This window comes from Podarcis bocagei, assembly GCF_964188305.1.
Source record: "Podarcis bocagei genome assembly, chromosome: 15".
Taxonomy (NCBI): Eukaryota; Metazoa; Chordata; class Lepidosauria; order Squamata; family Lacertidae; genus Podarcis; species Podarcis bocagei.
In genome coordinates this window covers 1,405,242-1,418,736 of record NC_138141.1, presented here as the reverse complement: position 1 = coordinate 1,418,736, position 13,495 = coordinate 1,405,242, and the positions used below count along the sequence as shown (strand labels likewise).

Genomic DNA, 13,495 nt, shown 5'->3' with positions numbered 1-13,495 from the left:
CTACCTAGATTCGTGCATCTAGCTCAGTACAGTGACTGGCAACAGCTAACATAAGGGTAGAAGAAGGTCCCTGCTGTATCAAATCAAAGTCCTAGCTAGCAGAGATGAACAAGTGCCCCCCCTTTGATTCAGTCCCTGATTTAGTCCAGATCAGTTCAGACCCAATTCAACTCAGACTATGAATCCAAAATGAAAACTGAAAATATGAATCATTGTTAGTTCCATTCATATGCACTGGAAACCAAAAGAGTCATAACTGCAGCTCCCCATTTCACCACCCTTCTATGTGCTCCTTCTATGGGATTGTTTTACACTTTTGCAACATTTTGGAGAAAGGCTGTCTGTTTTTTTTACAGAGTGTTCTGAGATGCAGACTGGTCTGAATCAATCCAGGCCTGATTCAGATTCAGTCTGGAAACTCAATTTAGTTTGGAATTCAGCCAAACTGGTTGCACAGTCCTCCTGTCTGGTGTTCTGTTCTCATGGCTACAGGACGCACACAAGGAGGGTAAGTGCGCTCTCCCAGGCAGTCAGGCAAAAGTATTTCTCTGTCCTACCTGGAGATGCTGTCCTTGCCTGTAACACATGTGATTGCCACACCGTTAATGCTTTGCAATACAGAGACACTCAAACCCCTTTGCAGCATCTGGTGGGGCCACTGAGGAAACAGGATGCTCAGTTAGAGGGACCCTTAGTTCGACCCAACCAGGACTCTTCTTAGGTCCACCCCTGCCCTTTGCTTCATATTAGGACGTTATGGGCCAGTGAAAGCACAAAACCATTGTTCTCACCGAACCCAATGAAGCAGGAGAGGCCCGTTTATCCATATAAACAAAGCTTACGTAAACTCACCCCGGGGCAAACAAACAGGCTGCCGCATGCTCTTTGCGGCCATTTACACATACTTCAATGACAGAGAAATTGAAACAGAGATGATTGATGGAAACCACAAAAACCCCATCTACACTGCATCCCCCAGGGGATTTGGCAGAGGGTGTCTGTTAATACCCAGTGCCTGAGGCTGAAATACAAGAGCCTCTGCCTGCTTGGAGTGCGCTGGGGCACACAGAGCCACCACAGGGCTGGATGAAAGGGGCAGATTCTTCCAGGAATGGTTACATAATGATTTTGAAACAAGCCTAAAAATTACAAGCGTGATGTAACGTCCAAAAGCTCCGTGCTGCACTTCTGCTGAATTTTACTGCAGCTTTGAAACGGAATTAAATCCGAGTTTAGTCTGGTTAAGGCCTGACCAGATGGCAAAACTCAACAGGTTCTTAGAGCTGTCATTAGCTTTCCCGGGATTTCGGCAGGAGGGGAGGGGGAGAAATTTCAGAAGAGGGGATGGAAATAAGACCCCCCCCCAGCCCAGGCCCAAGCCCAACTCCAGGTGGGAAAAAGCCTGAGAGCAGAGAACTCATTGGCAAAAGAGAAGGGGGGGGGGTGTTTGGGGGTGGGGAGAGGAGAAGCACTAAGATTAAGCACTTTAGTCTTTCAGTATTTATCCAGGGCCTCAATACAGGCATTTTTCAGGAACAGATTTTTACTTTTTTTGCATGCAAATGGCCCTGTGCCAGACTAGGCCATCTGAATGTTAAAAAACAAAACAAAAAACCACCCTTCTGCATTCAGGGCCCTCACAAAACAGTGCAAACTGCTGTTACTTGCCAGGACGGATTGCAATAATGCAGCCAACAAAGAGATGCAGCCAACAATAAAGAACTGAATGGCTGAGATCAGCAGGTCCCCTTGCCGGTTGCCATGGGAACCCCACCAGGGCTTACTAAAGGTATTTCCTGAAGAAAAAGCACACACATGCCCAACAGCTCTGCTAATCCCAACAGGAAGCGCTTACTGGGCCTCTGGGGACTGGCCTCTTTCTATGGGGGGGGGGTCCCCTCCAAATTGGCCTTTCCTCAAGGCTAACTATGATCTGTTTGCTGGGAAGCGGCTGCAGATTGCCTTATCCAAGCCCCCCCCCCCCAAGCTCCTTTTACACAGAGACTCATGCACACAACCTCTGTCTCTAGTAACGGCAAGCAGTTTTCAGTGCTTGAGGTCATCCTGCTGGAGGGCATCCTTCACTCTGCTCTCCCTCACAACACCGCTTCCCCACATTAGAACATGGACACGGTCTGGTTTATAAACTCCAGCCTCTGCCAAATATTAATGAAGGGAAGTTGTTGGACACATGAGAGTGCACAAGAGCAGGAGCTCAAGGGCAAACAAAAGTTCACAAGAGTTGGAGCAGGAGTGACAGTCCAAATTATGTGGGAATGGATCCCTTATTGCCAGGGTGGGGGTTCAAGAACCTTTCAGGTTCTCATGAACAGAGGGTGGTCCCTTCCTATGTTAGTCAACTTCTTGTTTCAAACTGTGTTCTGGGGACACCCAGTGGGTTTGGGGTCTTCCCTGGAAGCTTATTAGCCAAGCCACTATTATTCCTACTTTACAAATGGAGAGTGCAGCAGACATGCCCTAGTCCTCTACAAAGGAACTGCAAGGACAAAGTTTGGCTCAACTGGTCATCCATTGGACATAGTGGCTGGGCTTGTGTCTAATGTTGCGCAAGTGTTTCCATTTGCAGAATGGGACTTTCCCACCCTTGTCTCCTCCTGCACATGCCCCATGCCCTCCCATTGCACAAGTGAAAATCCTTGCACTGACAGGACGGTTGCTTAGCATTACAGGCTACCACTGATTTACACGTGTCGAACTGATGCACAACCGTACATGCGTGCATTGCAACAACCCAGAAAAGGTCAGGAAAAGGGGCGGAAATGCAAGGATTAAGGCTTTCTGGGAGATGATTTATAACAAAATGAAAAAGGTATTTAAATATACCTTTCTGAAGAAACCAGAGGCCTTTCTCCTGGGCATGGTTGGCCAATTGGTGTTAAAGAAGGATAGAACTTTCTATATGTACGCTGCAACAGCAGCAAGGATACTTACTGCAAAATACTGGAAGACACAAGATTTACCCACTCTGGAAGAATGGCAGATGAAGGTGATGGACTACATGGAACTGGCGGAAATGACTGGCAGAATCCGAGACCAGGGAGAAGAGTCGGTGGAAGAAGATTGGAAGAAATTTAAAGATTATTTACAGAAATACTGCAAAATTAATGAATGTTAGAATGATGTTGGATTGAAGTTAAGTGGTTTTTAGCAGCAATACTATAAAGGAATATGTAAAAATGGATTGTTAACAGGTGATAACCTAAAGTTATAATATATTAAGATAAAAGATTAAGATAAAATCAAAGAGGGAAAGGATTTGCTGAATTAACTAATTGAACTGGAATACAAAAAAGGGAGGTGTGAGGAGGTCAGGGAAACAAGCAAATGAAAGATAAGATAGGGAAAGACTGATTTGTTTTTAACTGTTGTTACTTTGTATTTTTATTTTGGTTTTTTTTTTGTTTTACTTTTTTCTTTTATTTTTGTAATATGCTGAAATTTTAATAAATATCTTTTTTAAAAAAAAGGAAAAGGGGCGGAAATGGAGGAATGGAGCATAATGGGAGCATTATGGGCTTATGCATGCTCTACCGTCACATAGAATCATAGATGTAATGATGTGGAACACAACCCCATGTTTCCAAAGACAACACTGTGAAAGACTCCACAAGATCATGTGTGTGTTAAGAAAGAGATAGAAAGGAAAATACAGACAGACACTGGTCTTCTCATGGGCAACGTTCCCTGTGAGAGGTTGAAGAAATTGGGTGAGGGACAATAGTAAAAAAATCTGATTGATCTGTTCCACTTTTATTTTTTGTATTTCACTATGCAGGTCCCTGCTTTGGGAGTCTTTATGGTTGAAATGTAGTATACAAAAAGAGCAGAAGGAGCAGCAAATTAATATATGAATAAATAATAGGATGAATTTGAAGGAAGAGTGGTTGAGAAGAGACTGGCCTAGCACGCTCATGGACATTACTTTTTATAGACTTCTCTGTAAAAGGCATGACTTCCAGTACCTTTCTCATGTTTTATGGCATATCATCGCTCATGGTAGCAAGATGCTTTCCATTTTTCTACATTAATAGCAGCGAGGGTCTATGCTGGGCCCCTGCAGCGGTCCCTCCTATCATGGACTCCATGGCTTGAGCTCAGTGGCAGGACTTTGGGACAGAGGCCCATGTCTCCACTCAGCAGAATCAGCAGCAGCCCCCCAAGTGGCACAGAGCTGGCTTGCCTCACTTACTTCAAATGCAGCGATCAATATACATTACCATCTTAAGAGGGAGCCCCTGTAGGATCATTAAGTCCTTCTTGAATTGGGAGACTTACTTCCCATGGGAACATGGAACAAGGCTGCATTCCTAAGCTTAGCACAGGGGCAGTCAACATGGTGTTGGACTACAACGCCCATTATCCCTGGCCACTGGCCATCCCTGCTGGGCTTATTATGGGAGTTGCTGCTGAACGACCTTTGGTGAGCTCCCCATGCCTGACATAGGTTGGACAACCCACATCTCAGTATCAAAGGAAGGAAATGCGGTTTCTTTGCTAAGCAGTCTTTTCACGTGCACTTTCCGCATTTCTTGTTTAGCGTGGCAGCAGGAAACTACCATATATGGACATCTCCTAAGATTTGGAAATAGTTAAATATACTTTGTAGAAAGGGTTAGAGAGGGTTTTGGAGCAGGGTTATCTAGGGGCAAGATCCAACTGAGAATGAGCTTATTGACAGGGGAAGGCATGCCGAATACTCCACATCATCTCAAATTTCCAGTCCAGAAGAAATATTTACTCTGCAAGGACTGTATACATAACACCCCCTGTCCCAGCTGCCCACTGGGCATCTGCCTGTGCCACAGAAACCAGCTGGCACAAGTCCAAACAGCCTGCTGAAACCATGCCAACAAAAAGGAGTTGGAGGGGGAGGAGAAAGAAATAAAGGGTACCCTTTAAAAAGTAGGGGTATCACAACACAAGGTACAGACCAATATTACAAACCACTCACATTTATATAATGAGATTTAAAGAATAGATATTCCCACATATAGTAAGCTGCAATAATGCTAACTGACATGGAAAAACACACACCATATGTCGGCTAGTATGATGTTTTCCAGAATCCACAAACCGTCAGGCTGCTGGCTTTAAAGGCACATATCCATGGTCCAAGAAAGGATTCCAGAAAGCTGTGAACCAGAGGAAAGAGGCCTCAAATATATCCAGGATAGGGCTAATGACAGGTACTGCCACTGACCTCACTTATCTCCAGGTAAGCTATAGACCAGCAGACTACTCTCCAAGGCCCACAAGAAGAGGAGAGTTGTCAAAACATTGCCCCAGCTGCTAAGCACAATCCCCAAAACCATACTACAGATAATTGAAAGAATATTAGAATTTGGGAAAGTAGCCGGCTTCAAGTTAAACAAGAATAAAACCAACATTATAGTAAAAAATATGACCAAGCAAGAAAAGGAAGAACTACAGGAGATATCAGGATTAATAACAGTAAATAAGACCAATTATTTAGGAATTTGGCTGACCAATAATAATAGTAATCTATTCAAAGATAATTACATAAAAACCTGGAAAGGAATCATAGAATCATAGAGTTGGAAGAGACCACAAGGGCCATTGAGTCCAACCCCCTGCCAAGCAGGAAACACCATCAGAGCACTCCTGACATATGGTTGTCAAGCCTCTGTTTAAAGACCTCCATAGAAGGAGACTCCACCACACTCCTTGGCAGCAAATTCCACTGTCGAACAGCTCTTACTGTCAGGAAGTTCTTCCTAATGTTTAGGTGGAATCTTCTTTCTTGTAGTTTGGATCCATTGCTCCGTGTCCGCTTCTCTGGAGCAGCAGAAAACAACCTTTCTCCCTCCTCTATGTGACATCCTTTTATATATTTGAACATGGCTATCATATCACCCCTTAACCTCCTCTTCTCCAGGCTAAACATGCCCAGCTCCCTTAGCCGTTCCTCATAAGGAATCGTTTCCAGGCCTTTGACCATTTTGGAAGGAATCAAAAGAGATTTAGAAATCTGGAATAAATTAAGATTATCACTTATTGGCAGAATAATGGTGGTTAAAATGAACGTGTTGCCGAAAATGATGTATCTATTTCAAATGATACCACTAATTGAAGGAATGGGAAGACTATGGCAAAAAGAGCTATCCAAATTCATATGGCAGTATAAAAAACCAAGAATTAAACACAAACTTCTAATAGATAAAAAACATAGAGGTGGACTAGCACTACCTGACCTAAATTTATATTACGAAGCTGTTTGTTTAAATTTTAATATTAATTGAAAATGTTTTAGTTTGTGAATGTCTATGTGGGTTGCCTACAGTGCTGCTCAGAGGAGAACAATTGGAGTTAATGAATCTGACGGATTTGGTTCACTGATTTCAATGAGTTTACTCTGAGCAGAAGTTAGTTGGCCACAACCCCATTTGTGTGTTTACAGTGGTACCTCGGGTTACAAAGACTTCGGGGGTCCCTTTACCTATTGAGATAGAAGTTCATAAAAAAGTGAAATACCGTATTTTTCTCTCTATAAGACGCACCAGACCACAGACGCACCTAGTTTTTGGAGGAGGAAAACAAGAAAAAAAATATTCTGAATCTCAGAAGCCAGAACAGCAAGAGGGATCGCTGCGCAGTGAAAGCAGCAATCCCTCTTGCTGTTCTGGCTTCTGGGATAGCTGCGCAGCCTGCATTTGCTCCATAAGACGCACACACATTTCCCCTTACTTTTTAGGAGGGAAAAAGTGAGTCTTATAGAGCAAAAAATACGGTACTTAGGGATATGGCTAACAGCAAAAAACATAAATGTCTACAAAGACAATTTTGAAAAAGTGTGGTCTGAGATAAAAAGCAATTTATAAATATGGAGCAGAATGAACCTTTCCCTACTAGGAAAAATAGCAGCGATAAAAATGAATGTATTGCCAAAAATGCTCTTTCTGTTCCAGACAGGCCCAGTAATGGTGAAAAATGGCAGAAGAATATTTCGAAGCTTGTCTGGGGGAGCAAATGCCAAGGATTAAACACAAGATACTTACAGATATAAAAGAAAGAGGCGGGTTTGCCCTCCCAGACCTCAAATTGTACTACGAGGCTGCATGTTTAGTATCGATTAGGGACTGGAGAAAACTGGAAAAGGAAGAAGCACTAGATCTGGAAGGTCATGATAACAGATTTGGATGGCACATAAACCACATAAACACAGTTTTAACAATGAGTCCATAAGTGACTGTGGAGGCCAATTCTGGATCCACACATCCTTCCACAGTGGGGACATAGGTTTCCGGGTGGGAGCTGATCATGGTGTGGATTTGCCAAGCGTGACCTTTTTGCACAAGTATGACCTTTTTGATCACTTGCCTTCCATCATCATTTTTTCTCATTTAAATATCTTATAGGCATAGTAGTCACATGAAGATTTTAAGTACTGATTTCTACAGTTTATCTGAATTCCTGATGTTCTAATTTGAAGGTTCAGATACATTTAGATTAGAATCTAGATAAGTCAGGCATGAGAAAAATAAACTGTTGATCCTACTTGCTCCTACAATGCACAGACAAGATTAATTTTATTTTTACACAATTGCCTTATCAGGACTTATGAGGTTCTTCTCTAAAGATACCAGATTAGGAACTCAAAGATCCAGACACTTAACTGCTCAACTCAGACCAAAAGGATTGGTGACCCAGAAACAGAGACAGTTACAGTATAAGGTTCAAATTTGCAGTGACATTATAAAGTGGCCCTTCAATCCAATGAACATGCTATGCCTCTGCCTTATGAACCCTCTTCTGCTGCAGCGTTTTCAAGCTCCTGATCCAACCACTGACCTCAGGCCAGAGAACAGATTGAGGTACAGTTGTCTACAGCCCCAGCTGGGGAAATGGACCAAAGCCATCCAGGTGCAAACCTCCGCTGTGCCATTTCATCTACTGCCAGCCGTGAACAGGATCCGACTTTCTCTTAAAACAGAAGAACTTCTTCCAAGGTACCATAGTCAAGAGGATCAGCAAATCACAGCTACCAACCCACAGTCTACCGACTCCAAGACAGACGTATAGAAGACACCCAAGACATTCACAAGCCTAAGTTCAATTCGCAATAAATATATGCATCAGATTACAGATTGCAAAACAAATAGATTTTGTTTTCTTTCATTTTTAAATGAAATTCCTTTCAAAGTGTCCAAAATTTGTTAAGTGGTTTGTATGCTGTTTGAAACTGCATGTCTAAAATTCTATTTCAGAAAATAAGAATTAAATTTAAAACAAACAATTAAACAAAGACATAGGGGGTATTCTCTCAGCCCCATCATTTATTGCAGAGCTTATAAACTAAGTTAAGTACAGTGGTGCCTCGCAAGACGAAATTAATTCGTTCCGCAAGTTTTTTCGTCTAGCGAATTTTTCGTCTTGCGAAGCACAGTGTCGGAAAAGTTTTGGAAAAGCTTCAAAAATCACCAAAAACCTCAAAAAAGGCTACCACACCGCGTTCTATGAGTTGCTCCTCGAAGTCAAGTCGCAACTGTATTAACGGTGTTAAGAAAAAGGAAACAAACTTGCAAAAAGCGCAAGACGTTTTCGTCTTGCGAAGCAAGCCCATAGGGAAATTCGTCTTGCGAAGCAGCTCAAAAACCACAAAACCCTTTCGTCTAGCGAGTTTTTCGTCTTGCAAGGCATTTGTCTTGCGGGGCACCACTGTATCTACTTGAATTATGCCTGTTACTCAATGTAAAATTTCTGAAGAGTGCATTTACTCTTAATGCAGATAGGACAAAATATGTATTTATTCCTGAACATTTCTGGAGCGATGCTAAAGGCAATTCAGCTTTGTTCTTGTGAACGCTCTACCACGTTCCTTTTGATTCACCAAGAGAACAAAAATACCACTGAAAACTGAAGCACATCTACAGCTGGCAATGGCACAAGAGGTACTAACTCAGCCTACCTTGCTCAGGCAGAGTTTGTGCTGGTCTTGCCGTGGACAGTGTGGCTGTGACCAGCACAGCCCAAAGAATGAGGCACTTCCAGGTCAACATCCCAGTTCTCCTGCTACTGGATGACCACTGAGCTCTCAGACGCCATGAGGGTGTGCAGCTTTGGTGCCTGTTTGCAAAACGAGAGAAGGTGGCGGGGGTCTCACTTGTTCTCCAAGGTGCAGACTTTCAAACACTGTAAATTCAAAAACAACAATTAATGTACAGGAAAATAATTATACTACTGTCCTCAATATCTCAATTATTTTCTCCAACTGTCTAAAATCAGGACTTTTTGTGCAGTGTTTGTGCGCTTTTGTGTCTGAGCAAATTTAAGGAGGCAATCACACTGCAGATTCAAAATAGTGGAAAGGAAGGCAACTGAAGCTATGAATTGGGACTGGGGAACCTCTGGCCCTCCAGATGTGGCTAGACTTCAACTCCCATCATTCCTAACCACTGGGCATGCTAGTTGGGGCTGATGGGAGTTGGAGTCCAACAACATCTGGAGGGCCACACTTTCCCCATCCCTACTGCAAATTCCTGAGGCAGAAATCTCAGTTCCTCACTCAACTAAAATTCCCAGGCACCTTTGGGAGAAGCCATGCCTGTTAAAATGGTAGCAGGGAGTTGGTCATGTACACTGACATGAATTCTATCAGCAAGTAAGAGCAGCAATCAATTGTTATTAGGCCCAAATAAAAGTAAATGCTAAGACTGTGTATAAAAAACATTATTTTGTTGCAAAATAAAATAAATATTCTGCTATTGCTGCTTTTGGAATTTTTTCTCAATGGATCAGCACTGCTGGTTGTGGCTTTTATAGTTCAATCCACAGTAATTTCTTTGTGATGGCCTATTTATACATGGTATCACCCAGTGTTGAGAGTCAAATAATAAACATGCATACATAAACAAGCCCAAAACTCCTATGAAGAGAGTGTTTGCAGCAACAAAACTCACAAGATCACAATACAACCACTAGCCTGAGACCCATTGAGATGGCTCCACTATTCTAACAAAACAGAATCAGAACACACTGTCTTCTTTTTGTACTGTAAATAAGCCTGACTATGTGGTTCATTACAATTTTGTTGGTTGTCACTTTCTTCTCCCAGCTGTAATGATGGAAGTTCTAGCATCTGGAAGTTGTGAAACTGTGTAGATCACATCTGGCAGTACTTTTATTTATGTCGTACATTGATAGCCTCACATCAAAGAACTCCAGGTGATACAGCTGAGGTTCGCAGGTTCCCCTTCAGACGCTGACCAGACCCATGCGCTACACCTTGTACTGTCCACCATGTCCTCAAGCCAAGGTATAAGTGAACAATAAATTCACACACAGCACAGCAGAATAACCAGCTTAGACATACTGGAGCACCGAGTCTGGTGCGCCCTCCAGATGTCTTGGACTACAACTCCCACCAGCACCCAGCTAGCACAACATCCACAAAATCTGGAAGTTGGGGAAGATGACACTAAATTTTTGTTCTTTCCAAAAAAATAATAATTTCTTATTCCTAAAGATACAAAGTTTGTAAGTTGCTACCTTATTCGTTACTGGCTGAAGAAAACAGCACAGGATCATTTCTACTAGAGATGCCTTGATCTATTCTACCAACTTTTAAATTTGTTGTTGTTGTTGTTTTATGACTCATTCTACAGCCAAGCAGGCCCTCAAGGCAGCTCACAAAGAATAAAATTAAAAACCAGTACAATGCCAAAGGACAAATAATTACTATTTAAACTTAATAAAAACATTCAGCGGTTAGCCCATACCAAAGGCTCTCTTTCAAACTGCCTTTGCCAGCCTCCTCCTCTCTCCCCAGGCCTCCCCTGCCTCAACTCCAGCGGAGGCACTTGGAGGAGCAGACTGTTCCCAGAGGCCTCTGGGCATGGGCAGGTCGCTGCAAGGTCCCGGTCCCTGGGTGGGTGCCAAGCCATCTTTGCACAGGGACAGCGGGGAACCGCCTGGGTAGAAGCTGGATGCCAGACCAAAGTCTGCTTGGTTATCTTGCCCTCCCAAGCCATGGCGCCTGGGACATGTGTACTGATCCCGGCAGTTAAACAAACGCTGGCACCAGACCTCTGAACAAAAGAGCTGCCGCCAGACCCAGATCGTACATTTTTAAAATAGCTGGCTTAAAATGTTAAATCGTTTTGCTAACGAGTGAAATACTTGGCTGAAGGGTCTCTGGTATTTTCAGGAAACAACTGCCCTCTCTCTTAAAGGTTCTGTTTATCAACCCTCCTCGCTACTTGAGACACAACCCAGCAGAGAATTTCCCTTGCAACCCGGGCTCTTTTCTAAGAGAAACCTGCTGGACAGAAGGAGAAGGGGAAGCGCAGGGGCAGAGCAGGCTCCAAACCCTGAATTTTTGTCCCCTGAAACAGCTCACGGATGGCTCAGGGAAGAGTCACCGGGAAACCTGTCCTGGCTTCCCCGAGTGCCAGCTTCATACTTCCAGCATGAATCCCAAGGACAGGTCATGAGCCGTGATGTGGCCGTCCTTCAGGCTGCACAGAAAAGAGGCCCTGGAGACACTGAAGTGGCGTCAGCAGGAAAACATGCACTTCTCAGCCAAATTGGAAGGGGTGTGAGAGCAGGGGGCGTGCAGAGAAAGGACATCAAGGCCCAGTGGCCTCCTCCCTGGGGACAGCAAAGGAGGAGGAAAAGGAGCAGGTCCTCCTGGCGAGATATTAATGACAACTGCCTTTGCCCAAAGCACCACGGAAACCAGCTTTGTGAACTTTGTGCAACAGCTAAAAGGAGGGCAGGCAAAGGAAAAGAGGCGTCATAGAAACCTGGGGGATTTACATCTTGTGTGTGTCTACTCAGAAGTAAGCCTCACTAGAGTTCAATGGGAACTGGTCCGAGGTGAAGCAGGCATAGGATTTCAGCCTATTAAAATATTTAGGAGATCTATCATGTGGAGAACAAAGTGTTAAGTGGAGTGGAGGATATTGGCCGCATTCTTGATGAAGTAGCAAAGCTGAGTCCAGGCTGTAGAATCATAGAATTGTAGAGTTGGAAGGGACTCCCAGGGTCATCTAGTCCAACACCCCACAATGCAGGAATCTCAGCTGAAGTGACCGCAGGTGGTGAATCACTTGACGAAAGAATCCCCCACTCTCTCAGAATTCCCCGCATGTATTAAACTAGCATTCAGGGCGAAAGCTTCCCTAGAATTGCCTTCTCTAAATTTGTGTGGAATATGATTCCCTCTGCCGTCTTAAGTGGTACAGCTAGACCAGAGCTGGCTCCAGGTTGTGGTGCCTCCTTGGGCAAGATGCCTCAATGGACCCTCCTCCCCTAGAGAGGGAAAGGTAGGAAGCCTCCTCACACGAAGACCAACCTCTTCTCCATCTAAGCCAGGGGTAGGCAACCTAAGGCCCAAGGGCCTTCTCAATCCGGCCCGCGGACAGTCCGGGAATAAGCGTGTTTTTACATGAGTAGCATGTGTACTTTTATTTAAAACGCATCTCTGTGTTGTTTGTGGGGCACAGGAATTCATTCATTGTTATTTTTCAAAATATAGTCCAGCCCCCCACATGGTCTGAGGGACGGTGGACCGGCCCACGGCTGAAAAAGGTTGCTGACCCCTGCTCTGAGTACTGCCTGCCCCGTGGCAGCAGCTCTCCAGGGTTTCAGGGAGGGGACATGCTCAGGGATTGAACCTGGGACACCTCCCATGCCAACTAAGGTCTAGCTCTTTGTCAGCATTGCCAGCGCCTGCTTCTTTTCCTCCCCCTTATTGCTACCACCTGCCTGCCTGCCTGCTTGCCTGCGGGACAGAAAACCAAGGAGTGAAATCTCTGCTCTTCCTTTCACCACCACGACTGCCCAGGAGCAAGAGGCAGACAAATAAGCAGATGGGCAAGGGTGACAAGATGCAGGAGGACTTTGCCAAGGGCCCCCTGTTGGGTGTGCACCCTCAACAGACGCCCAATCCTACCAGCCACAGACAACACTCCTGAACGGGCCAAAGGTTCACCATCTTAGAAAGACACTTCCTTTGATAGTACGCTAAAATCAAGACATGCCAGTCTGCAGGCATGCTTATAAAGCACACGCAAACACTTTTGAATTGCCTTTCACACTGCGGTTAAAGAGAAGTCTAAGCCAGAGGTCTACAGCTGAAGTGACACACTTATACAAACTGTCCCTATGGGACTTATGGGACAAGGAGAATTCTTTCAAAAAAGGGATACGTGGAATCTCACGGAAGGGGCTATGCAAAGTGTAAAAGGTCCTGGAAACGAAGGCTGCACATGCCCCCCTCCACCCAATTCGGATCCCAATCCAGTGCTTTGGAGCAGCACAAACCTGAACTGGATCCAGGACCTGAACTGATTCCTACGCCTTGCACAGAGTGTTGCAGAGCTGTCTGGTGGCAAGAAGAAGGGAGAAGAAGATGGCAGCCTGCATGGCTCTCCTCTCCCTCCCAACTGCATGTTTGATCAGGCGTTTAAACCCTAATGAAACATGATTCGGAGGGGAAGAAGGAGATGTCTGC

At 44.4% G+C, this 13,495-nt stretch overlaps 1 protein-coding gene across 8 annotated transcripts in view; it reads right to left on the bottom strand.

Annotated features, from left to right (window-relative positions):
* FGFR1 (fibroblast growth factor receptor 1) overlaps positions 1-13,495 on the bottom strand; it is a 109,373-nt gene that overhangs the window by 76,240 nt on the left and 19,638 nt on the right. For all 8 annotated transcript variants that reach the window (XM_081171388.1, XM_081171391.1, XM_081171387.1 and 5 more), the window contains exon 2: positions 8,948-9,171. In XM_081171388.1, the coding sequence (XP_081027514.1) occupies positions 8,948-9,038 (91 nt within the window). In that variant the 5' untranslated portion in view covers positions 9,039-9,171. The remainder of the gene's footprint in view (positions 1-8,947; positions 9,172-13,495) is intronic.